Source organism: Ciconia boyciana, chromosome 16 (assembly GCF_034638445.1).
Source record: "Ciconia boyciana chromosome 16, ASM3463844v1, whole genome shotgun sequence".
In the NCBI taxonomy this organism is placed as follows: domain Eukaryota; kingdom Metazoa; phylum Chordata; class Aves; order Ciconiiformes; family Ciconiidae; genus Ciconia; species Ciconia boyciana.
In genome coordinates, this window is record NC_132949.1 from 3,029,522 (window position 1) to 3,056,352 (window position 26,831).

Below are 26,831 nucleotides of genomic sequence, written 5' to 3' on the forward strand. Positions count from 1 at the left end.
TGCTTTCTTCATAGCCAGCATCGAGAGGTTCCTGCCAGTACTCCTGAAGAGCAACTTGCTTTTCGGAGTCTGTCACAATATGCTTTGTTAAGTTTTTATTAGAGGAAAAAAAAAGTCTGAGGAGGTGCCAAATAGGAAATCCCCAAGATGGTAAATAAGTGAAGTGGTTATATGAGCCGTGCCTTCCTGGGACAGCCTTTGGTGTAGTAGAGCTAGACACAGGATCCCAGTAAAAGTTACTGCAGTGCCTGAGGAGCGTGTTCCAAGAAGTTTGGGTGCATTTACTGAGCCCTCGGAAGGGAAATGCTTCCAGAGACACCCAGTTTTACAAGTGATGCTCTTACTGGTTTAAGGCTTCTCAAACACCGTTGCCTCCAAATACATTTCTGATGTTTGTTTTTGTCTTCTGAATGTGCAGGTTTGAATCTCAGGTCTTGTAGGGGCGTCTCTCCTGCTTACGTTTTGTGTCTTTTGATATCTGATTGATTTAAATTGAAATTCTTCCTGATGGAGTTCACGCAGCATTTGTAGGCAGCATCATTTGTTTAACTTTCTGGGTTCATGTTTCAGCTTCCAGATATTTGCTTCTTGCTCCAAAAGCAAAAATAAGATTAAAACTGATAGAAAATTAGTTTGAATTTTTAAAAAAGCTTTAGATATGCTCCATCTCTTTTTTTTTTTTTTTAATTGTTTGTTACGTCTGTAGAGATTCAGTGCCATTTTTACAGGACCATCGTGTTTTCCATGTTATCCAAATACTCCGGCGTGAACCTTTCTTTACTGCCCCAACGTCCCGGGCTGGGCTGCTGCTTTCAGTTCGCAACGACTGAAATCCAGACCTGGGCAAAAAAAGTAGCACTTCCTAGAAATCCCTTCCTAATTGCCTTTAACCTTCGTTGTAGGCTGCGATGGGGAGGCACGGGAGAAAGCTCCAGGCAGGGAAAGCAGAGCACCGAGGAGATAAGCCTTGTGCTAACAGTTGGAGGGTAAACAGGGATTCTGGATCCATCGCCCCTGGAGTACGCAAATATTTAATTCTTCCAAAAACAAACAATGAAGGGAACAGAGTAGTAGAACCGTTTATTAACTCCAGCTGCCCAATCCGCGAAATCAGGAAACGATGTCCAAGGGGAAAAGAGCATAATGCGTTTGAGGTTGCTTTGAATTTTTGTTTCAGCCATTTTAAAGGATTAAAATACAAAAACATGTTCTGAGGTTCCCTCCTCTGCTCTCCTTCTGGGAAGGTCGTGAAACCAGTCACTCTGAAATTGCTGTTGTTCTTGCACAGGATATTTGCTGCTTGGCCACATGATCAAAGTTGGAGTTGAAATAAATATTCCCCATAAAAATATCTCCCAATAAATACTCCCTGCTCAGGATTTAGGAGGATATAAAGAAGCACATTGGTGTTTTAATGCTGCCCTGCTCTAGCTATACTAATTCATTATATTAGCATTTGGGTGAAAACATGACAAATTGGTCTCTTACCAGCCTGCTTAAGGGCGACATTGGCAGCATCTATTTTAGGCTACTTCTAGCATCTAACCGCCTCCTTCCCCCTGTAGACGATGTGGGGAGAAGGCATGTATGTCATGTAGAGGATTTATTTAGGATCTAGTTACAACAGCTAGAGCAGATGAGCAGCGGTTTGCCAACAAACCGCATGTCTAAGGCGAGACATACATTCACTGCAAGAAATGCAGGATCTGAGGCTCAGCAACATAAACCAGAGCTACTGCACTCAGGAGCTGGGCTTGACAATGCTGCTGCAGATCATGTATGTATTTGTACGTAAAATACGTATGTATTTTAAGTATTTTGAATAGCTGCAGAAAAAAAGAAAATTAAAATTTATATCTTCTTTCTTCTCGATGCCATTCAATTCTCTCACATTTTTAGTACAGGACAGATTGGCTTTTCTGTTGTTAATTTTAGCTAGATGAAGAATCAAACTACAGCCATTGAATGCCTCTTTCTACAAAGCCTCTTTGGGATGAAGAAGGATGAACCTGTGCGTGGGGAAGAGGCAGCTGAGTCCAACCCAGTTCTCTGTTCCCTTGCATGATCTTGGACTATTTCCTTCGAGCTTCTCCTTGGTTGTCCAAATTGTAAAATGGAGAAAAGCTCTTAACCTTTGGCATGTTATTGGCTTCTTCTGAAGTGGCATTTACCCGAGTAAATATATTAACTCCCAGTGATCTATTTTATTCTAAATTATATTATTTTCTTTCTCATCCTAGCTGGGAAAATGCAGGGGATATTCAAAAGAGCCTCAAAAATATTTCGGCAAACCCGTGCTCTCCTATGGAAAAATATTCTTCTGGTGTGGAGGATGAAGATAGAAAGTTTTCAGGCAAGTATTGGTTCTTCCAAAGGGAAATTTCCACTATGAAGTATTTTTATATTGCTTTTTTTTTTTTATACTAGGTGATATATGAGAAGCCTCAGCTGGTAATGTGGTGCTCTGGAAAATGTCAGCAGTTACAATTCTTCCCGTGACACTACAATATCATGGCATAACAGGGGCTTGTTACAAAGCTGGTTTGTTGCTTTTGGTTGTTGATCCCATTTCTGCATTGTCCAGAAGAACACAATGTCCAATTCACAATTACTGGTGTAAAATTATCAGCAGACCTCACTGGCTCTGGTACTAAGAAAACATGTTTTTCACTTGGAGCATTCCTCATGTTTTCAAGTTATTACACCTATGAAATAGCTCTTGCTCATTTACAGAAAGAAGGCGTTCATGGCCGGAGGAGCCGGACCGTACAGCCTGCTCAGGGCTGGATGAGAAAGGTCCTTGAAGACACTTTCCGTACCACCCAACCTCCAAGTCACTGTGCTGCCACTCACCTTTACATTTCCTTCCTTTCATCTAGGAATGGATTACATCGGTGTTTCTTCTTTTAATAATACAAACATCATCAGGTCTGATATTCCACCACCCACGGCAAGAAATCCCTTATGACTTCCTCGGACGATTAGATGACCCTGCCTTTAACGCCACGGGAGTTACGCTCGCCTACACACCTGTAACAAACACCACCAGGCGGATAATGAGCAAAGTGGCTTCGGATTCTGCAATGACGGGTAACGCTGCTCTTAAATCCTTGTAGCTGCAGTGCCTGAACCCACCCTGACGCTGTGGGTACCTCGGTCTTCGTTGTGGTGGGGGCAGAAAAGGATTTGGACAATAAAATTTTTGAGGGTACAAATTGTGGCTGGTGCATGTTTTCATGTTGTTGCATGACTAATTGAAGTTTCAGCTGTCGGGGTTTTATTCTTTGTTTGCTTTTCTGTTCTAATGACAGATATAATAATAGAAGAGATGGAAGATGAGAAAAAGCTGGAAACGAAAGGAATTTTGGAGAAAGACATTATTGGTGTTGTTTTTAAGGATGACTTCTCCTACTGTCTCAGATTTCAAAGCTACAGTGTGGTATCTCCAAATGATGCCTTTGGACACATCGGTAACAAAATAAATCAAATCAGAGAACTTGATTTTACATTAAAAAATGCTTAGATGGATCTCTGTGCTGCCGTGCCACTAAGAAGGGATCAAGGCTGTATGTGCTAAATGCTTCAAGAAAGATATTAACTAGAATTTGAGGTTTTGTTCACTTAGAAGGAAACAAATGCCAGGGAAAAAATTTTTAAGAGTACATACACATCATCCACAGTCCTTGTTGTCTCTCTCCTTTCTATGCCTTACCATGTCAAATCATGCCCTGAAAATGAGCATCGTGTGTGCACTCACGTACTTCTAACATATAGTGCATGGACATGTATTTAGTACATTAAAACATAAACCTGCACGCACGTTTGTCCCCATTACTTCTTCTTTGACCAAATGCACCCCTATTTACTGACTGAAAGTAGTAAACTATCCAAAACAAAAAGTAAGCTAATTATCAGATGATAAATCATGTGAGCTCATCAGTCGATGGGCAAAAAAAAAGGTATTTCGCGAAGAACTGGTCTTGGAAAATGGAAATGATGGAGAGGCTATTTATTCTGTCTACACAAGTCAGTAGCTCTTCGCGATGTGGCCCCAGCCCCAGCATGCTCTGGATTTCCTAGAGGTGCTCCTCTCCTGCCCTCAGCCTTGGGCATGTTTACATGGCTGTACTTGGAGCCCGGGCTCCCGCCAAGATAGGAGAGCTGAGCATGGCCGGCTCTTCTGCGCTGTGACGACAGGGTTGATGCCACATCAGGTGGCCCATGGAGCCAAAGCCACCAACTCCCAATAACACATTATTCTTGGAGAAAAATGGCTGCTCCAGGAAAAAGGCTGAGTAAAACTAAATCTTGATTTCACCTCTTAAGTCAAATACATTTTCAACCCCTCACATGTACATAAACATATATATACACATATATACGGAAATATATAGATCAAATTCTTCATTTTTTTCTTTCCCACAGATACCTGCTCCAATTTTTCATCAAGTAACTGCAAAGTCCCTTTGTACTGGTATGCGGGTTTCCTATCAGTGCAGTCCAGCATTGATGCAGCAGTCATAGAAGTAAGTATGATCATGATGGAAAATATGTTTTCTGTTCTTTCTGGAGTTATCTGTAAACTTAAAAACCCAACCAACCAAAAAAAAACCAAAACAACAAAACCCAACCCAAACCAGTTCATTTTCTGTGATCACTAACTTTTTAAATACATAGTGTGATTCAAAAGAATGATAGCTATTCTCGTGGCTCAAGGCAGCGTTAGTGCTTATTACAAGGCAATATAAAAGGATACTAAATATTGATGTTATTTGCCACTTATGAATGTAACATTGTTATTGACAAACTAATAATTTTAATGCTTATGAAAACCTGTTTGTTCTGATGTTGGCTGTTTCATTACAGAAAATCAAATTAATGGCTAATTTCTTTTCTTTAGGTGAAAACAAACCATTCTGTCTGGGAAGAGATGAAGTCAATTAGCGGCGTTCGTCTGAAATCACCCTTGATCAAACCTGTGTATAAACTGGATTATATTTGGTTTATTATTTACATGATATTGTGCTTCTCCCCATATATGTACTTTTTATCAGTGAAAGTTATAAGAGAGAAAAAGAAGCTCAAGGTATTAATGAGAGCAATGGGTTTGCAAGATATCGCTTTCTGGTAAGTCTCATAGAAATAAACTGTGTAATTGCAGGAATGATATTATCTTATGTATATAGGATGTATACTAGCTTGCAGGATAGATGTGGGTCTGGTACCACCACTCAGCTGAGAAGCAGCAATTCCCCAGATGCCAGTAGCAGTCATTTGCAATTGCCTAACCATCCGTCTGGGCTCTGAAGCCGAGTTTTGCGTGTCGTTGAAGCAAAACCTTTGCTGCTTTTACCTGTAACGTACTGTTTGCTGGAGGACCTCGGTTTCCAAGCACATTGCTCTGATACAGGATTTCTTTTGTTGTTTGTTATACTTAGCTCTGCTCTCCTCTCCAAAAAAAGAGAAAGAGCACTCTTCACGTACCAGAGATGTGTGTGGCAAGGTTCTTTGGTGTGGAGGTGCTGCTTGCCTCCAGGAAATGGGTGGATACACACAGAGAACACAAAAAGTGAAGAAACAACAAATTTTGGAGAAAACTGCAGATGAGGAAGCACAGGCAGGCATAGGGTCTATCAAAACAGGCTTCCAAAGCCTTCTGAGCATGAGTATTTCACATCATTAGGAAAAGCATAAGCGTTCCTGGCTGCAGAGCCGGTGCTTAGGTGCCCTGTGGCTCTTTGCTGGCATCGTTGCATCTGCAGAGATTTGGGTAGGTGCAAGACAGTGATATTTGCACCTTGCCAGTCTGGAAACGGTAAATGGAAGTGTATTTGGGAATTACAAAGTATTTGAATTAAAAAGAATGTGTCTCGTACTGGCCACGTAATGGCATGTGCTGTCACGTACAGAGGCAAAAATAACTGTGCCTTCGTTTGTAGGTTATCCTGGAGCTTGCTGTACACCGTTTACGTTGCAGTAACGGCAAGTCTGCTGACACTGATCACGATTAGAGAAGTCATCCATGATCACAACTTTTTTGAAATATTTTTTTTTTATTTCTTTTATGGCATAGCATCTGTAAGTCTGCTTTTGTGTTCTTAAATGATGCACGATTTTTTCCATTTCCTAATCAAAACATCTAAAACTCAAAGACTACGGAGTACTCTAGGGCTGGGCGTTACATGAGAAAGTAACAAAAACTTCTCCACTTATTTGTGGATTTAGTTATAATTTGTAGGCTAATATATCACTCCTATTACATTTTGGGAGATTCTGACTTGAAATCAGAGTAAAGAGAGGTGCTAACACCAGCATTAATGGGAAGGCCGATGCTGTGTGCCCCTGGGCCAGGGCTTCCTCCTTGCATCCAGCCTCCTCGGGGGGCCCAGAGGGGTCTGACCTGTCTGCTCCTATAGACCTGCCCTAAATATCAGAGCTGTCTGCTAAGTGACGCAAGCCTTGTGATGTGCCATGTGCATCTGTAGGGGACCACTGAAACTCAACTGGGTCTCTAATGTTGCTTGTGGAATTTTCATGTTGGTTTTTTTTCCTTAATCGCCAGCAGAAATGCATCCTGCTAATTACTGGTTTTCTCTGCTGCAGATTCACTTCTGTTTCATGCTCAGCTCGTTGTTAAAGCAGCCAAATATTGCCAGTTTTGTGGGATTTGTCCTTCACATCCTCTTTGGATTGCTGGGCTTTTTGACATTGTTTGAAAAACTACCACCGTCTTCAGAGTGGATTTTTAATCTCTTCAGTCCTTTCGCCTTTACAGCGGGCATCTCAAAGGTATGTTCAAAATAAAGCCAGCACATCATAAAAGTTCAGCCCACAGCAAACATGCTGCCGACTTCTGCCAGATAACAGTAGCTGCCATACATAATTTACATTGCCATAATGACGCAATCATGCCCCTCTGCCCTGGATGCTTTGTAAAAAGAGCACTTGACTCCAAAAAGTACATGCTAATTCATAACAAATATAGACTCTCAACTGCGTGACGAATTTTACCAGCTCTGTATACACAACAAATTTTGATCTCTGGAAAATTACTGCAGCAGTGGGATGTGTCTGGTGGGTACCAAGATCTGCAAGAACCGTGAGGTCTTGAAGTGCTGTCATGGCAAATACTGTGTGCACCACTCTTCTAGCGTAGTAACTTCTGCACAATTTTGAATTCAGCTTACTGAAGCACTTCTGATACTGAAGCACTGACCTGATACAGGTCATAATAAAGTGTTGCCCTGCTTGGAAACAGCGTTATGATCACGAGTGGGCATGGGTTTCTGGTGAAAATGGTCATGATGACACAGCAGTGGCTTGCACGTAGTATTTCTGGCTAAAGTGTTGCATCTGACTTGTGCTTTTTTCCCCCCCTAGATGGTAAAATTAGAAAAATATGGACCAGCCTTTACACCAGAATTGTACCCTTTCTTTAACCTATACATCATACTGACCCTTGACAGTGTCCTGTATTTGCTGTTGGCCATCTACTTTGATAAGGTTTTGCCTGGTAAGTAGAAATGTGAGGGAAAGAATACAAATTTCCTTGCATTTTTCTTCTATAATCCTCTCCCCTCATAGGGGGGAAGGTGCCAAAGAAGCAGTGGGATAGAGCTGAGAAAGCTGTAATCTACGTGGAGCAACAAAAAAGGTGTCCTTGCAGTGAGCTGGTCAGGTTGTGGAATGGCGTCGTAACAGCAATGAGCCGTGCCACGTTATGTGAGGGGCTGAAAACTGCATTTTCTGTATTGCTGGGGGAAAAAATGGTTGGGAGTATCCTGTTTTCCCAGCAGTTGGGTGCATGTAGCTACCTCATTTGTCCCCACCTCAAAAACAGGCTTCAAAAGGAACGTTAGATCTCACAGCAAAGCACTGAGATCCTTTACATCTACTCCAGCAGCCCTAACGGCCGGGTTTAAAAGGATCTTGTAGGACTTGACCTGATTTTCCTGTAACTTCTGGGCCAAAGACGTGGTCAATGAGGTCTTTGCTGTGATTGTTCCCCACCTGCATTTAGATATGGACGACTGGATAACTTTGCAGAAGTTACCAATCTTTTTATGCTGCCAAAAGGCTGTATTCTCCAGCCATAGAGGAAGAGATGGCTGGACATGGCTTTTATCAAAGTTGAGTTGACACGAAGCAGTTTTTGGTTGATATTTCACCTTTTTTGTTTCTGAATTAGGCAAGTATGGAGTACCATATCCACCTACATTCTTCCTGAGACCATCCTACTGGTTCAAGCCCAGGAGCGGGTATGTAGGGGTGCGAGCTGGTGGCGAGAGCAGCCGTGATCCTATCCTCAGCAATAACATCGAGCCGATGCCTCCAGGCTTCGACGGGAAGGAAGCAATCCGGTAAAGACTCTTGTAGGCATGAAAAATATATCACTACACGTTATATTTGACTCTAGAGAGCATAGCCATATTGCACTGGTGAATGTTAGACTGAGCCATCTAACATAGATCAGGTTAATGGCAAATACCCGAAAGGGAGGGTTTGTTGAGTGTTGCATTCTGCTCCAGGGCTGGATTTGAACTTTTATTGGGCATGGTGCATCTTCTGTGCCAGGGACCGGCTTGCTGCCCAGCAATTTCCTCTTTGCAGAGCAGCAGCAGTGAGCGTTCCCCTTTAGCACCATCTTCAAGAACACTGCTGCTGGAGTGTGCTGCATAAGATACTGTTATTTACATCCTTACGGGGCTAGTGTGGCCCATTGCTGTTGCTGCCCATTGCTTATTACTAGAAAGCAAATATAAATCTGCTAAAATAATAGCTAGGTCATTGCTTTTAATTATATATTATAATTAAATATATAAATATATATGTATAGTATATATTGTATTTATATAAATATTTTATAGTTATATATTATACTATATACAATATAGTATAATTATACGTTATATATTTATATAATTATATAAATATATATTTATCTGTAAATAAAAATCACAATAAATAATTATATATCATTACATTTTAATTATATAACCGCATGTTTTCTCATTCCCTAGGGCCTCCCACTTCATTCACTAAGTGTTCATTGAGTTTGCCTTTGAAACCTTTTAGAAAAGTACATTAGGTAATTCTGCTTTTAAGTGTACAAGAAATGAATTATATAAAGCAATTCCTTCAGATGGAATTACGCTAACCCCTGGTGGTAATAACCAGGACCAGTCTGAGGAGGAAGTTGAGAAATATTCTTCCAGTAGTTTTCAAAGGTTACTTCGAGGCAGAGGAAATGTGCCAAAATTGTGAGATTCGATAGTAATGGCTTGCTTACCTTTCCTTTAGACTAAACAATATTAAAAAAATGTACAAGAAGAAGGACAAGAGAACCGAAGCTTTAAGCGGTAAGAGAGGCTTTGGAATTCTTTTAACTTCATTTTTCAGACCATATGAAGCAAAACTGTTTTGAAATGTACTGGATGTACTTAATTCTGCCTCCAGCATTGTTAAAATGCAGTCTGCAATGGTTATTTCTGCTGGGGTAAGTTGCTGGCAAATTTCTACCAGGTTGTTATCTTCCTGTTCACTCCAGAAAAATTACTATTTATTATTTTTTTGCAACAGCAGAAGTCTCCTTAAAAGCTGTGGGGTTTGCAGCCGTGAACAACTATAAAAATCACCTCTCAAACCTCCCTCTCAACATGTAAACTCTTCTGGGCAAACAAAACTTATTTTTTTGGTCGCTGGCTAGAGCCAAGTCTGCTGTCACTGGCTGACCACCAGTGCTCTCCAGGCACTTGCACATCTGCCAACCCCAGGTATGCAAGCAGTTGGCATAGTCATAGCATAGTCCTGGGATATTTGTTAAATCACTTTGTTTAACAAGAACTCCAAGTGACGGTGAAAATATCAATATGGCCTCAAAGGTTTATATTGAGTAAAAAAAAAACCAAACAACCCCAACCATCCACAAAAATACAAAATAAGTCTTTTTTTTTTAAAAGGAAATGAGGTAGCAAAGTCTGGCTGCTTTGAAATAACTCTTGAAATCTCACGCATTGGAAAGGCTATGGGCTCCTCTCTGTGGACTCTCTCTTGAGCCATGCTAAAATAAAAGGTTATGAACCTCATAGAAAACAGAAGTCAAAATTCTTTAAATATTGAAGTTAATACACTTGTTCCCTCAGTTCAATCAAGACATGACTGCAAATTCCTTACTAAGTTTAGTCCTAACTTCTGAAGATGCAAGCCATGTTTTTGGATCTGTGTTTTTGCCTCTTGGCTTCAAAAGAAATGTCACTCCTCCACCATACTTGGCAGCAAGCTACAGGTACAAGCCTATTTCTCACAAACTTCCATCCTAATGTTATTTCTATGTTATCCTATTTCTATTCTAGGTTTGTCCTTAAATATATATGAAGGCCAGATCACTGCATTACTTGGTCACAGTGGATGTGGAAAAACTGCTCTCTTACATGTGCTCAGTGGATTTTCCAAGCCTTCAGCAGGTAAGATGATGGACCTGAATGCTGAAGAGGAGAAGCTGTTTGTTCTTTCAAGTGGAAGGGGATAAAGATGCCAAAACCCAAGTTTTCCCTCAATTATTCAGGCTGGCTCGTTGTCAGTGCAGATTGCTCCTTCAACATGAGCTTCAGGGCTAATGCAGCCCTTGGGGACACGCTCACGTGCGCAAGCATACACAGATGGTTATTTCTCCACCTGGATGGCCTGATGTTTTCCATGAGCTGCATACAGCTATAGGAAATGTGTTTTAGTTCTTAAGGGAGAGATTTGGTGCTCTGAAGTATTTTTGAATGGTATTAAAGCTTTGGACAACACAAAGTTATTTTGCCTTTTTTTTAAACACTTGAGAAACACCCACAAGGCTGGAATTAATGTCAAAGGTATGAACACACAGCAGCCTGCTTTCCCCTTATAACTGGGAAATACCGTACAGTATGAAATTTGTTTCATTCACTCCTGTGTGCAGGTTCTGCAATGATATACAACTACAAAGTGTCTGAAGTACAGGATATGGAAGGAATTCAGGCAATGGTTGGGATTTGCCCCCAATTTAATCTGCATTTTGAAGCCTTAACGGTGAAGGAAAACCTGAGAACTTTTGCTCACATCAAAGGGATTCAGTGGAAGGAAGTAGAGCAAGAGGTTGGTATGTGCTTATCAGTCGCTGTCCTCTGTTGTACAACATCTTGGACACTTTGAGCTTTCTTTATAAAAGATTATCACCAGCATCTTGTTCTGTGGAAATGAGAACAACCCTAATTTAGGGGAGAAGTGTTTTTTCAATTCTTTCTTATCCTCATGTCATAAAAGTTATAAGCAGTACTTGTCTATAAGCAAAGCCATTTAAAGTAGATAATTTTAAAATCTTGAAGTTATACTCTCCTGTACTGTGTGTAGCCATGTACGAATTAAAATGTGACCAGTGCTTTGGAAATCTGGCTCTTGTCTTTGTATATTGCCAAGGTTCAGAAAGTCCTCGTGATGTTGGACCTCAGTGACCTTCAAGACATCCGTGCCGATACTCTCAGTGGGGGACAAAAAAGAAAATTGTCTCTTGGAATTGCAATTTTAGGGAATCCCCAGGTAGGGACTGGTCATATTTACACATACACAATGCGTACTGCTTTAGCACATACTTTCGCATTTTGATTTGGCGTGCAGACATTTGTACCTTTCCCCTGGCACTCCAAGTCTGCTGACCTACTAATTCACTTGGCTGCTGGAAGGATCAAGGAATCTAGGTCAGTGAGAACTGTATTTTAAATGAAAAGGGTAATAATGTTGTAATAGGAGAAAGAGCAATAAAAACGGATGATATTTGAGGATGCGTTTTACTCTTAGAGTGAGATCATCAAAAGCATGAAATGAAATGAGATGATGTAAACATGGAAATGCCAGCTTGGACTCATGGAGGTCTGATCTTGTTCACCTTTGCAGGTGTTGCTTTTAGATGAGCCGACGGCTGGGTTGGATCCCTGCTCGAGGCACCATGTGTGGAGCCTTCTGAAGGAACGCCAGGCTGGACGCGTGACGCTCTTCACAACCCAGTCCATGGAGGAGGCCGATGCCCATGCTGGTGAGCCCAGATTTTCACGCTGTGGTTGACTACGGTTTGAAAGCAAGGGTTTCCTGTTGCAGAGCCCATGTATGGGTCCTGCCACGATGCAGCCTGTGCTCGCTGGACACGTTTTGTCTGATAGCGACCACTCAACCTGGGCTGAGCAAAGGCTAAAACTGGACTGACATGCCCTTCCAAGACCTTGCTTGTGCTCTGCTTCGAGATGAAGCAATTGCATCTCATCGAGATGTACCTCTAGCAGCACCCACGCAAATTAGTGATATTGTTTGAATTAATATCTTTCCTATTTTCTTATTGCTCCCGGGCTGCATAGGAAATTTTCCACAAGCCTGTAAGAATACATAATTAAAAGCTTAAGCTTGGTGCTTAGGAGAAAGGCAGTAGTTCAAAAAGAAAGAACCTTCAGCACTGGCCTGGTTTTACTCCTCTCAACTTCATTATAAAAATGTCTGTTGAGTTCAGAAGGAGCAGAGTGAGGTCAGCCTACTGCACTGTTGTAAATCCCCCCTAAATCCTTTGTATTCATACCTCCGTAGATCGGAAAGCTTTTCTCTCAAATGGGAGATTACAATGTGTTGGCTCATCTCTGTACTTGAAGAGAAAATGGGGAATTGGCTATCACTTAAGGTAAAGCCTTTTCTTTTTGGTCATTGCTCTTTTTATGAAAAGCTTCTAGTTGCTGTGTTTTCTTGTAGAGTCTGTAGTGTCTCTATAGACTTTCTATATAGAGTAATAGAAATCTTGACAATTCATTTCAGAAAACTTTTGAGGCTGCCAAAAATCTCTTGCTTTGGATAGCAAGCTGCTTTTCTTTGGAACCCAATCCTGAAAGCTCTGAGCATGTAGCTAACATGACTTTGCAACCTCCTTCGCAGCCAAAAGGGGACCAGAGTAAGATGAATTGCAATTTCCACATACTCTGCGGTGCCAGAGTGACGTACAATGGCTTTAATGTAAAGTTGTTTTTCTTTGGATTTTAATTTCTGTGTTCTTAGTTTAGTAGTATTGGCCAGGATCATTACTCTTAACCTCAACTATTTCTCGCATGCATGGCAAAACCAGGGGCACTGCAGACGTCTATAAGAATTCCCACTGAAATGCTGCCCAGTGTTGGAGGTTTCCCTATGGCTTGAAGAACAACCACTGGCTTTGTATTTTAAATGGATGATGCATGCATTTTTTTTCTCATTTAATATTGTAGCAATTGCTTTTTAATACGAACAGGATGCGCATAAATGACCTGTGTGACCCCGAGCTTACATCATCCCTGGTCAGACAGTACATCCCTGATGCCGTGCTCAAAGGACAGAACGAGCGCGAGCTGTGCTATATGCTACCTCTGGAAAACACTGACAGCTTCCCAGGTAAGAAAAACTTGTCGTTGCATCAGGGTTGTAAAGGGAAACCAAGTAGTGGGAAAAGCAGAAAGCAAAGTTGCTGTGAAGGGAATAACTATATTCCCTTGTCCATACTGCATGGGATTGGGAAGCCCAGAGCTGCATAAACTTCAGCCTTAAAGAAAGCCTCTAATGGACATGCTAATATCAATACTGCAGATGAACAAAAGAAAATCCACCAACTAATCTACAAACTAAAATCGACTGAGTCTCCTCTGGTTTCAGGATGAGATTTCTCCTACCAGGAAGGCCCATGGTAATCAAGAAATCTGAATTTTCTACTTACCTCTAAAGAGCACAATAATTTTGCCGTGTCTTTTAAGTTATGAATATTAATGATGTGAATGCTAGAAAGTACAACGTTAATCGTGCCAGTCTGAGTTTTTGTTCAACATTAGCCTTGGGTGCTGGACTGACTCTGGTTGTTTCTATCATGCAGATCTGTTCAGCCATCTCGAGAGCAGTCTTTTGCAGGGGGTTGTTAATTATGAGGTTAGCAGGACAACCCTGGAAGATGTTTTCCTGAAGCTGGAGGGCGAGGAAGCCATTGGTCAAGAAGGTAAAACATTGACTCCTATTTGCAAGTGTGGCACAATGTTAAGGTTCCATATATATATATATATCTATATGGAATATAAGGAATATATGTTTTAATTGAATGTCTAATGAGTTTCTGTTAAATGTGAATTTTGGTAGGTTTTGGTAGGTTAAGAGTTGCAGCTGTATTCACCTTTCCTTTAGTGAAGAGTATCTTCTTGAAGAAGTCTAGGTGATTCAGTCTCAACTTCCCACAGGGTTTTAAGCACATTAATTAAGACTGATGTTGGAAGGGTATTTGCTTTTGAAGGGTATACTGTCCAGACCAGGAGGTGAGAAGAGATAAACTAGCCAGAAGGCATTTCACAAGGCCAGTGAAGGTACGGGATGTGTTGCCATACGAGCCTAGGTTCAGCCAGTCTGAATTCACCAATGTAAATTATGTTCTGGATAAATTATGGCCCCTTGGCTCTGCCCTTATTTCTTTGCGGGCTAAAAATGAAAGCATTCCTCTATTCAGAACAGGAGATCCTTGTTGATTGTTTGCAATTAAAATGTGTCCTTTTGAACACTCTTTGTGGATAATGGTATTTCTTGTGGTGAACACACAGAAGACGGAGACCTTGAGGAGAGGGACCAAAGCCTCCTGGTGTTTTCCGAACAAGGGAGTGCGGCAGTGAGCGGGATGGCACTCTGGAGGCAGCAAGTGTGTGCCGTGATGAGAGTTCGCTTCTTAAAACTAAAGCACGAAGGAAAGTTTCTCAGGTCCATGTAAGTACAGGAGCTCCCGCCTACTCTGCAGCCCTCCTGCTGGCTTGGTGCTTTCCAAAGGAGTTGATCGTTCCTTGAGTGACTGAGGGAAGGCTTAAATACTGGTGGAGATGTTTGGAAGCTAAGAATTAGGTGGGAAATGTTTAAAAGCTGCAGTAATAAGGCCAGTTAGAATTTACTGGTAGAGCTCTAAATTGCTGAAGTTTTAAATTCACCCTTCCCTTTCTCAACGTAAATCACACAATTAGTTAAATGTGGAGTTCCCCTGGACCCACTTACGGTCTGTTTTTCCATCTAGATTGCTGTTCTTTGGAATCTTTATCCTTCCAATACTTATGCTTTTCATGGGATTTCAACTGTGGGAGAGCTCCAACAACTGGGAAATCACGGCTAGCTCCTATTTTCTTCCCACTGAAAAGAAAATTCAAAATAAGTCAACAAATCTTCTCGTCTTCAATGATACAGGTGAAGAAGAACATGTGATGTTGATTCGCTTTCTGCACCACTCTGAGTCCTCTTAGAGTTGATAGACCAACCTTGCCTTACTCTTTCTGTACGTTCCTTTATATATTTGTGGCTTTGGGAAGTGTTTTCTTTTGAGCAAAAGCAAATCCAGTTTTAGTGGTGATAACAGAGTAGCTGGTATTTAAAAGAATAATGAATCAGGAAATTTTTTTCTAAAAGGCAATAAATTGACTGTGGAAACATACATTGTATTTAACCAGTTTTAATTAAAATAGAAAAAAAATAGAGAAAATATAAGTTTGCTTAGATTCTGATTGTTTTTTTAACATACCTCTGCTTGGCAAATGGGAACTTGTCCATAAGAAACTGTTTATATTTAAAGAAAAAAAATGTAATTATTCTAACTTCTGTTCTTGACTTGATTTCAGGATCAGAAATCGAAGATTTCATTTCTGCTTTGAAGACTCAAAACATAATCCCAGAAATAACTCTTGAGAAAAATGTCACAAGCATCCCATTACATAATGGAGCTATAAAAATATCTCTGGAAGGCAAGGTGAGTGATATTTTTTTTCTTCTTTCATCCTGTATGTCAACAGGATTTTCTGAAATGTGTTTAAATGAGGCACAGCAAAATACACACACCAGCAAAAGAGAGAATATTTGTTTGACATATTATTTAATATTGGTAGTCCTGTTTGTGGGAAACCAGGATTATATTTTGCTCTTTCCACTGTATGCTTCTTTACAGTGGTCTTTAGAGAAAAGCATTAATGCAAGTCTTTTGTGCTTTTCTCCAGAAATTGTTGTCTTTATCGATCATTTCGCTCGTGGTACCTGTTAACACGTTTTCAGGTCTCCGCGGTCCCACCAATGAAACTGTCTGATTGCCTTTGTCAGTGCTTTTCTCCAAACCCCTCACTGTGGTCAGCTCCTCCTCACGCCTCTCAGGCGCGAAGGTAACGTCTTTCGCTCTTACGTCTTCAGAGCTCACGATTCACCGTCATGTGCAGTGCGGAACTCATCAACTGTTTCCCCATGCTTGTGAATATCCTCAGCAACACCTTCCTAAGGCTCTTCAATTCCACTGCACGCATCCGCGTCTGGAGCGAGCCCTTTTACAGTGTGAGTGTCCTGCCTTTCTTGGTGAAAATGAATTGAAATAGCCATGCTGAAGTGATAAAGGCTGGATGGGTTGGAAACCTGGTTGGATTAGCAACCTCCAAGGGTTGGGGCCAGTGGTCCAAGTGCTGGCCAGTTCCTGGGGCGCATTGCTCAGCAGTCAATACGGGGGCTATTTAATGAGAATTTCTCCTGCAGTGTTTAAGAGCTCTATAGGGTTTCAGTGCCATAAGACATTTAAACTTGTGCTATGTGGCAATACATTAGGAATACAACAGTAATACTTGCAAACCCCACCTTTCTTCAGCATCCGTTTGGCAAGAATCAGCATCAAAAAGTTGGTCTCTCTCCTCAACAAATTACAGTAATTCCAATACTTTTTGCAAATTTTAAGATGAGAAATGCTTTTTTTTTTTTTTAATTGCCTTGTTTTGTGTTCTTAAACACAAATGACTTCCCATTAGTGTTATTGCTCACTTGCACATTTAACCATCCTATGAGTGTCAAGCTAGCCAGATTTTCCCTGGGCAGCTGTTGATTATTGATGACTTCTGAATTTCTCTTCTGCAGACACAAAGCCCAGAAATAAAGAGTGATATTTTTTTCATCTGTCTCGGCTACATGCTGATTTTGGCTGCTGGTTTGCCACCTCACTTTGCAGTGAGCAGCATGGACGATTACAAGGTAAAAAGCAGGCACTGAAAGTGGTCTTACACAAGAAGTGAATGCAAATGCGATGTCTCTGGATAGCAGTTCATGTGCCGGTGGGCTGGCCGGCATTTCTAGGTAGGATGCCAGAAGAAATACAGCCACATGAGTACAACGTTGTACCAAAGCACGTTACCCTGCATCTCAGGGAATCGGCTTGGGCTCAGAACAGTTTGGGTGTTAATAAAGATTTTGGGGTCAGGAGGATTTTTTTTTTTTTCTTTTTAAGAATGACGTGTTTTTAAACAACAGTAAAGCAAAGAAAGAATTGAAAGTGCTTGGAAGGGAGAGTAAGGCTCAGCCAGGGAAGGGAGGAGCAAGGGTAATGGAGAAGGAGGAGGAGGAATGATGTTTCGGACTCTGCTGAATCACCTCCCTTTTCCCATTTGCTTTCGCAGCTCCAGGCTCGGGCCCAGCTGCGGCTCGCGGGACTCTTCCCCTCGGCATACTGGTGCGGGCAGGCGCTGGTGGACGTCCCGCTTTTCTGGACCCTGCTGTGCCTCATGTTCGGGGTCGTGCTACTCTTCAACCGCATCTGCCCCTTGCAGACCAGCACCGCGCTGCCCCTGGTGAGCTATTCGCGTGCGGGAAAACAGGCAGACACAAATTCCCCTCCCTCATTTCACAGTGAGTTTTTGTGTTAAATCTTTTAATTAAAACGGGCTGCTCTAGGCAGGTTTTCACATACCCACATCCATCTCCTAGTCACTGAGATCAGTCTCTCTCTCTAGATCATTTGTGCCATTGGTTATGGAATATCTCTTGTCCTCCTCGTCTATTTAATTGCCTTTAAATTTCGCACGGGACGAAACAATCGTTACATTTGGTCTTTCATCTTCATTCTGGTAAGTTAAGTGAATCTTCACTCTGAAGTGTTTGATTTATACATCTTGCCACTTGAGGTTTCACTTCAAATATACTGATAATCAGCATAACGTCACCAAATCAGTGACAAATAGCCTGGTTTTTTAGCAACAATACATTAATATTGGAAATACTTTTTCTGCTTTATTCCAGGTGAATTTCACTCTCTGTATGCTCAGTGACCTACACGAAGCACTTTACTTCACCTTCTCTACTTTGATTCCTGTGTTTCCACTGCTGGGCTGGTTGATCTTCTCTGCACCAGTAAGTAAACATGTCCTCCTAAATTCAATAATGGTCCTAATGGTGCAAACTGGAAAAGCGAGAGGCACTTTCCAAATTCTCTGTCTCAAAGTGCCAGCTGTTAAAAAGACAAAGAATGAGAAGAGACAACAGGAGAAGAAAAGGTCCAGACTGGGGAGTGAGAAAAGGGATCCAGATGCTGGAGCATGTCCAAACAAGAGCAATGAAGCTGGTGAAGGGTCTAGAGCAGAAGTCTTATGAGGAGTGGCTGAGGGAACTGGGGTTGTTTAGCCTGGAGAAAAGGAGCCTCAAGGGAGACCTTATCGCTCCCTACAACTGCCTGAAAGGAGGGTGTAGCGAGGTGGGTGCTGGTCTCTTCTCCCAAGTAACAAGTGATAGGACAAGAGGAAAGTGCTTCAAGTTGCATTGGGGTAAGTTTAGACTGGATATTAGTAAAAATTTTACTTCACTGAAAGGGTTTTCAAGCATTGGAACAGGCTGCCCAGGGAAGTGGTTGGGTCACCATCCCTGGAGGTGGTGGTGCTTAGGGACATGGTTTAGTGGTGGACTTGGCGGTGTTAGGTTTGCGGTTGGACTCGATGATCTTCAAGGTCTTTTCCAACCTAAACGATTCTATGATTCTAAGATTTGACTTGTTAATCCTTTGTTTGATTGGGATATTTTTCATTTGCTTAGTTACAAAAAGCTGTTACACTGACTGTATTTTGGCAGTCAGGGTAGCATGGGAGGGGGAGGTGGTGGACCTGGGGGGATGAAGTGAGCTCACAGAAGGAGGTGAAAGGACTGTGAAGAGAAAAGCAATGATGGAAAAGGTCGATCTAACCTGGCTGATTTGAGGCACCTCTGAATTAGCTGTAGCCAAGGAAGCCACAGGTCTTTGAGGAAGTATGAACCCAAAAAACTAAGTACAGATCAAAGCTCCTTAATCCCATCCTGCAGAAAAGCTAAGCATCCCTACACCCCACAGTTGCTCTGACCCTGCACTGAGGCACACTGTGCTAAGGAATTTTTCTAATCGACTGATTTTTTTTTTTTTCTTGTAGCGTTTCTCAATGTTTCACACTGTTGGTGTTCTTGAGTCATGGAGTCACATCTTCATACCTGTCTTTGCAGTAAGGAGCAATTTGATGACGGTTGTTTTGGAAAGGATGACTGTTCTAATGCAACGGACTTGCACTGGGCTTGTATAACTCTCCCCATAAATAAAGCATGGGTTATGTAGTCAAAGTTTCACATTAAGTGTTGGCAGGGGAGGTACATCCAAGTAGTCACAGGCTTGTGTCTCATGTGACCTCTGGGTGCTGTACCGTATGTGGGAAAATGGTGGGGGGATTCAGTGGAGCTCATATATAAGGTAGAGATATTATTAATCAACTAAGTCTAATGCTGCTTCTACAAAAGAAAGATGCGATCTCTGATCCTGTGGGATGTCTGTCGGGGTGCAGATTATCTGAGCTAAAACTGCAGTATGAAGTCAAGGCTTTTGCAAATGATCTGCGTATATGATCATTCCATATAATACGGAAATGTATGCAAAGCATCAATTTAACTTCTTCCCCTCTTGGACCTTTTCAATAGCTGAAGTAAATGAGATAGGTCCATGTATCCCCTTGTGATTAAAATTAATCAAGTGTGGTGTTACCTTGTCTCCATACAAACCTAATTCATTATTGCTTTTTAGCCTTACATCCATTGTGTGATCTTTGCTTTTCTCCTGCGCTGTTTGGAGATGAGATACGGAGAAGCAGTTACGAGACTTGATCCCGTCTTCAGGTGTGTCCCAGGCAGCCGGGTGCCGAGGTGCCTTGTGAGCCACGGTTATCCCAGTCTGCAGGGTGGGCTCGGTGTTGCACAGCCAGGCAGGACCCTCCTGGCTCACCTCTGACAGCAGGAGTGAACTTGAAAACATTTTGAAAAGTGTGGATAAAGCTCATGTTTTTAGTTTTAACCAGTTTATCTGGAGGGAGGAAATTGAGAACAGAGGGAGGGTTGGTTTTTTTTTATTCCTTTGGGTCATTACAATTTCCAACTTTACTTACTGGAGTTTCCCTGAATGTGTCTGGAGGCAAATTCCCACCCAGTGTGTTGCAATAGAAGGTCAGTTGAACTACAAAGTCCTAGACAGAATAAAAAATGTGATTTAAGCTTTTTTTTATTAAGCTTCATAGCTGAGGTTTCAGGACATTTCACTACAGCTGGCTAAATTAATAGTTACAACTTTAAATCCAGCATTTTAACTCCTTTTCAAATGTCAGTATTGCTCTCTGCAGGATGCAGACTTACCCTAAAGCTTCGTCAGGATGGAGTCGTCTGCTACCTGCTCTCTGTTTATCTGTTGCCAACAGCATGCGACTGACCACCTCAGTCATGTGGGAGAAGATTTGTAAAAAAGTATTAAATTGTCAAACATTAACAAATGTGACTCAGTTAGGAGTTAAATGCTCAAATAGCTTTGAAAACCTGCCCCTTGTATTTTAATTCTCCTTGAGCAGATCACTGGCATGTGTCGAGCACGGGACCAGTCAATACGTAGTGATGAAAAAAAACCTAAAGCTGGCCTTTATTTTCTCGTGCATGCCAGTGGGAATTTTTTTTTTCCCCCATGAACAGATATTTGAGCAAACGCTGTCTGTGGAACAGCTCCCTGAATTCAAATAAATTTTGTGGGGCGCTGCATTGGCGCTGCCCTGGGAACAAACTTGTAAAAGCAAGCCTTTTTGGAAGTGATTCCTGCTGACACCATCTCTCCTTCTCCGCCTGTAGGATCCAGCAGAGGAGAGCGGTCGCCCGCCAGAACAGGGACCACCCTGGGGAGGAGTCCCCAGAAGTCCAGGAGGAGAGGGAGAGAGTGAGGAACGCAATGGTCTCCCTGCAGCAGGAGGAGGTGAAACCAGCCTTCTGGCTTGTTTTCTTTGTCGTTCGCCATCTTCGGGTCTGTCTCTGCTTTCTTAGCTCATGCACTTATTATTTACTGATCTCCCAATGTCCAAGTGCACATCTCACTATCCAGCCCATGGTCCCCCTGGCAGCAGAGGGACTTTAGCTGGCACTAAATTTTTATTCCAATTCTGCTTTTTTCCTCCCCCCCCGCTCCTCTGTTTCCTGGATTTTTAATTTAGAAATTTTCTCTGTAGAGAGTCATACTTAATGGTAAGAACAGATGAGCTGTCTCATGGGAGAAGAGGAGAGTTTTTATTTCCCACTTCATCTCTTCACAGGAGTTGGTTATTGTTGTCAACAGTTTGCGCAAGGAATATGAAGACAAGAAAGCCAGTTCCATCTTTAAGAAAAAGAAGAAAGTTGCTGTCAAAAACCTCTCTTTTAGTGTTAAAAAAGGTTCAAGTATTTTGCTGCACCTCCTATAAATGTCTAAAGTCTAAAGTGAAGGTCTCATTTGGAGACCATATTTTTGTTAGAACTTCCTTGTGTGCAACCAGGCCCAATGCACCTGCTCTCCTGCATTCATAATTTGCATTTATTGGGATAAGTTAATGAGCATCCCTTTCTCCTACTGTACTTCTAGATATTGCCTAGCACACAGGGAAGAAGGTCTTATTAACAATTATTATTATTAACAGTTCTTGCATATTTGTTCCAGGAGAAGTATTAGGCCTGTTAGGACCCAACGGAGCTGGAAAAAGCACAACTATAAACATGATTTCTGGAGACATAACGGTGACTGCTGGGGAGGTAGGTGATTCCTTTGGAGCATTTGGGGGTTGATCTTGATGCCTTTATAAATGAAGGATGTGATAAGGCAGCTGGCAATGCAGCCCTTAAGTCAGGGAATTTATGTACATGCAACCCTGGATATTTACAGAAGTAAGAAGAAAATGTTGATTTACTCAAAGCACATTCTAGTTTTAACCAAAATCAATGTTACAGATTTAAGGGTTTGAGCTACACAAAATCTTCAGTGTGCGTTTGAAACCCATCGTGAAATTTCACAAGCCTTGTAAGAAATGGTGACATCTAAAAAACGAAAAACAAAAAAACACTCTTCATAAACAACCTTGCAAAACCAGGAAATTGAAAACAAATGTGAACAGGGTTGGACTAGTAACAATCCATCCCTTAATTACGTTTGGGATGACTAATGACGTGTGCTGGGGGAAGGGAAATACCATTGCTGTTACAGATTTGGGACTGAATGTTTGAAATAGAAAAGTATTACTAGGAAAAGATAGTCTCATGTTGGTACTATTACCCGAAGTTTTATGGTAGTAAATACTGTTTGGTTTTCTGAAAACCCTGTCCTGGATTCCGGTGAGCAGAAGAGTAGATGGAGGTGGTCACTCCAGTGATGCTGGACTTCCTTTCCCATGCGCTAATGAGGTTCCTCACAACACAGGAGAAAACATGACCGCGTTTCCAAGGGGTTCGTTGGTTCATCCTGGAATAAGACACCACAGCTACGGAGGCGTGTGTGTTTGTGCAGGTGCTGCTCAAGGGCCGCGATGGAGCTGCCCCCTCCCCAGGGCAGGGCAGCCCGGGGCGCCTGGGCTGCTGCCCGCAGCAGGACCCGCTCTGGCCAGCCCTCACGGTGCACCAGCATCTGGAGGCGTACGCTGCCGTGAGAGGGATGAGGAAAGAAGATGCAGCTGTTATCATCAGCCGGTACCAAGCCAAATGGTTTTAGCTTTCGGTTCTTCCTCTCTCCAGAGGTATAGGACAGGGAAAGGTTTTTCTGCTAACAAACCTGGCTAGTGTGGGTGAGGCGCTTAGGGACACGGTATAGTGGTAGTCTTGGTAGTGTTAGGTTTACGGTTGGACTCGATGATCTTAAAGGTCCAACCTATACGATTCCGTGATTCTGTGGTAAGAGACAGCACCTTCAGGGTATGTTTACCTTGGAGAAACAGGATCTCCTGATGAGATCTGCTACTTTATACTGTTCTCAATCCCTTGTCTGTAAATATGTTCACCCTAGTTTATCTACAAGACTTCAAAGAACATTTAAATTCGCTCCAGTTTATGGCCAGTTACGTTAATAACTCGCCTCTCTCATTAGCTGCGCTTACGGTCTTGAGTTTCTGAAAAAATTCCTTAATCTACCATCTGAGTTAGGAATAAAATCACCGAGTAACCCAAGGTGATGCCTTTCAGCCAAAAAAAGTATGTTAGTCTCTAGTTCCTCAGTACCCCTGCCCATGATGTTAGCCAACAGAGATGGTCATTTCAGTATTTTTCCTTTCCGTTCCCCATAGCATAGCAAAGGCCTTGGATCTCCAGAAGCATTTAAAAACCCCAGCTAGGAGGTTAGCTGCTGGAGAAGCCAGAAAGGTACGTGTTCGATTTGTGTTTGCTGCTTGAGCAAATCCTGCTCTTTCTTCCTTGAACTTGGTGCACAGAAAACCTTCATTCAAGCTCAAGGATGCCTTGGGTTCCTTATCCTGGTGTCAGTGAGAGCAGAATATAGTCCTTGGTGTTGTAAAAGTTTTATTTTTTTGTTTCACAAAGTAGAAATTTTCTTCTTGGAGTGAAGCCTAAAATTTAGTTCAATAAAAATTTCTGGAAATTCAGCATGCTCATGAAAGATCCTTACGGTTTTGAACACAGATGCACATACAGCCGAGTGGGTTCCTGGCATGATTTGTTTTCATCAATAGCTTTTGAATCCAGCCTGGCAGGATCCGCCCTCTCCTCTTTCCCCATTCTCCCGCATTGTGTGTTTAATAAATGCTAACCACAAATTGGGTTTACAAGGTAATCACCTCTTTATGCCCCATCACGTGCATCTGCCAGTAAAAGGGATGGAAAACCACTTTCAGATCTTTGGCAGGCTTGGGAGTTTTGGGGAAAGCTGATTTGGAGAGATTAAAATGTTAACTAAGAACACCTGAGGTGTTGTGGGTTTTTTTTTAGTCCCTCTTCCTCCTGCTTTTTGGAATCAAGAGCTTCAGCTTCTGAAAGACTCACAAGGATTAAGATGTAGCAGGAGAACTCGCCAGTTTTGCAGATAAAGTAAAAGCAGACCTGACCTGACCTCAGTGTCTTTCCCATTTCAGCTGTGTTTTGCGCTGAGCGTCCTGGGAGATCGGACGGTAATGCTTTGGGATGAGCCGTCAGTGGGCATGGACCTGAAAGGGCAGCGCCGTATGTGGTGAGCAGCCCCGTTTTAGCAGAACGGAGAAGCGTATAACAGATTTAACAGGGTGGGTCTTACCCTTACAGTTGTAGTAACCGTTGGGCAAGCAAAGAGGTTCTGCCTCGGTGGCAGAGCACATCTGTATTTTCCCTTTTTCCTAATGCACAGGGGATTGGATGCCACTCGCTGAACTCCTTGCTCAGCAGGCAGTAAGTCCTTGCTAACCATCAGATTTAATCTTAATGGTAGCGCACCCAAAAAATGTGAGCAGACTCCAGCTGAACCCATGCATTTGGTACAAAAGACAAAAATTCCTGTTTTCCTCAGAGCATGAGAGAAAAGTATAGGTAGTTCTTCCTTTTCATCACTCAGCCCTAGTGCTTGCTCTAGCTTTTCATCAACAGTTTACACTGAAAGTGTAAAATTTGGAGGGATGCTGACATGACAAATTGCAACATAGCATTGGCATCCACGTCATCTTTAAGCATGATAACTGAAGTCTTTTAAATAGTCATCTGCTTTTTTATAATTTTATCATTTCAGTTGGTTTTGGGGAGGGAGACATAAACCAGGAGATTTTCTTTGGCTGTTCCTGGGAACTAACGCAATCTCTCTGTTCCCAGGAAAGTGATTCAGACCGCCGTGAAAGGCAGGGAGCGGGCAGCCATCCTCAGCACGCAGTACCTGGAGGAGGCAGCGGCGATGTGCGACCGGGTGGCCGTGCTGGTGTCGGGGCAGCTACGGTGGGCACCAGGGTTGCATTGCTCACCGGGATGCCGCCTGATTTTTAGTCTGGGGGGCTTTTTTGGTCTTGTTTGTTTTTTCTTCTTAATCTAATAGAAAATGTTGTTTTGGTTTTTCCCAAGCGTGTAACGAACATAGTTTTGTGAGGAGGTAGGTTGTTTCAGCAGCATAGTATAAACAGATGATGAATAAGAGGACATATCTGCTGCTCATATCCAATGATTGCTTTATTTGCTGCTTATGATGATTTGAGCACTGTTTTCCCTCCTCTGCAGGTACATCGGTTCCCTTGAGGATCTGAAAAGTAAGTTTGGCACAAGTTACCACCTAGAAGTCAAAATGACGGACGCGGGGCAAAGCGATGCTATCCACGCTGAAATTCTGCGCCTCTTCCCACGTGCGGCTCGGCAAGAAAGGTCACTGCCCCGAGGGCTGCACACCCAGCCCCAGCTTGTGCTGGGATGCTCTGTTGCTCCTACTGACCTTGCTTAATAATTTACCTGGGAGCACAGTAACCCTGGGAGCACCCCTAAACCTTGGTGCTGAGTCACAAAATGATGAATTCTTTTTTTTATTACTTTTTCAGGACTTCTTCTTTGCTCATCTACAAGATACCAATGGAAGATGCACTACCTCTGTCCCAGTCTTTCTCCCAGCTAGAAGCAGGTACAAGGAAACAATCAATTAAGTATAAAGATTGCTTTCAAATTGCTCATATGGATTTGTTTTTTTAAGGATGCCTTTTCCATCCCTCTGCAGCTAAACAGAATTTCAGGCTTGAGGAGTACAGCTTGTCATTGCACACTTTGCAACAGGTACGTTGATGTAGAAATTACAGGTTAGAAACTGCCTATATAAAAAGAAGCCTGTGGCCAGCTTAAATACTGTCACTCCTTGGCAATAATGGGGTCATTTCTGCTGCGGTGCGTTGCAGGTGTTTGTAGACCTCACCCGGGACCTGGAGGAGCATGACCTGGATGCAGCATCCACTGGGGCTGTGGAGCGGAGACTGCTTCACCCCTGAGCCCTTGGAGCCACAAAGGAAATATTCAGTGTATTTCATCAGTGTTACTGATATGTGTGATCAGATGCAGTCCTTGGACTTGGTTACCTGTGTCACATCCCATACAGCCTTGTAGGTTTTCTGCCTCACAAAGAAAAAATTATTATTTTAATAAATAAAGCCTTTATCCGCTTGCCATTCTTCTGTACCCCTGCTCAGACTGACTCATGAAGATTCGCTGTGCTGAGGAATAACCCTGCTGCGGTGAATTGCTGGTGCTAAGGCAGCAAGGCAGGCACCGCAGCTGTGCGGGGGGGCTCGGCTCTTGGAGAGAATCATGTGCAAACTCCGCGGAGGCTCAGAAACCCTCACTCATCCATGGCAGGAGGACACCAGAGCTTTGGCTCGCTCAGTGCTGAGAAGCATCCTTACGGCTGCTGTCATGCAGTCGATGAGGGTGGTGTTTCCTGGTGGAGGGGCACAGGGCTGTGTTTTGACCCAAAAATCTGCTGTCGCTGTTTGTTCCAGCTCGGCCACCTTGGCCCACCTCTGGTCCCCACCACTGGGGACACAGAGAGAGGAAAGGACTCGGCAATCCCTGGAAAAGTTTAATGAAACTTGGCAGCTCTTAGATCACCATCTTTCAAAAAAATAATTATTATCTGGAGTCAAAATAAGATATGCCTTGACCCAAAGTAAAGCTGGAGCAGGACAGTAGGTTGAACAGGTCTTCTGGCTACAGCACGTGTGTCTGACTTGCTTTGGTGGTCGGGAAGACAGGGTGGGCAATCGCTAGCACCCACCCTCTGT

At 42.5% G+C, this 26,831-nt stretch overlaps 1 protein-coding gene across 1 annotated transcript; it reads left to right on the top strand.

Annotated features, from left to right (window-relative positions):
* Positions 1 to 1,939: 1,939 nt before the first annotated feature.
* Positions 1,940 to 26,137, top strand: LOC140660532 (ATP-binding cassette sub-family A member 9-like). Its single transcript, XM_072881503.1, has 38 exons — positions 1,940 to 2,011; positions 2,880 to 3,090; positions 3,312 to 3,470; positions 4,426 to 4,526; positions 4,901 to 5,127; positions 5,940 to 6,078; positions 6,604 to 6,789; positions 7,381 to 7,513; positions 8,189 to 8,360; positions 9,301 to 9,359; positions 10,353 to 10,463; positions 10,946 to 11,121; positions 11,443 to 11,562; positions 11,917 to 12,055; positions 12,595 to 12,685; positions 13,283 to 13,422; positions 13,895 to 14,014; positions 14,604 to 14,763; positions 15,062 to 15,228; positions 15,657 to 15,784; positions 16,216 to 16,353; positions 16,921 to 17,034; positions 17,457 to 17,627; positions 17,790 to 17,903; positions 18,076 to 18,186; positions 19,230 to 19,298; positions 19,868 to 19,959; positions 20,950 to 21,070; positions 21,405 to 21,522; positions 21,785 to 21,876; positions 22,625 to 22,803; positions 23,394 to 23,469; positions 24,195 to 24,289; positions 24,898 to 25,017; positions 25,294 to 25,434; positions 25,605 to 25,684; positions 25,778 to 25,833; positions 25,953 to 26,137. Exons 1-38 carry the CDS (start codon positions 1,940 to 1,942, stop codon positions 26,040 to 26,042), a joined length of 4,788 nt encoding a protein of 1,595 aa, XP_072737604.1. The 3' UTR covers positions 26,043 to 26,137.
* The last annotated feature ends 694 nt before the right edge of the window (positions 26,138 to 26,831 follow it).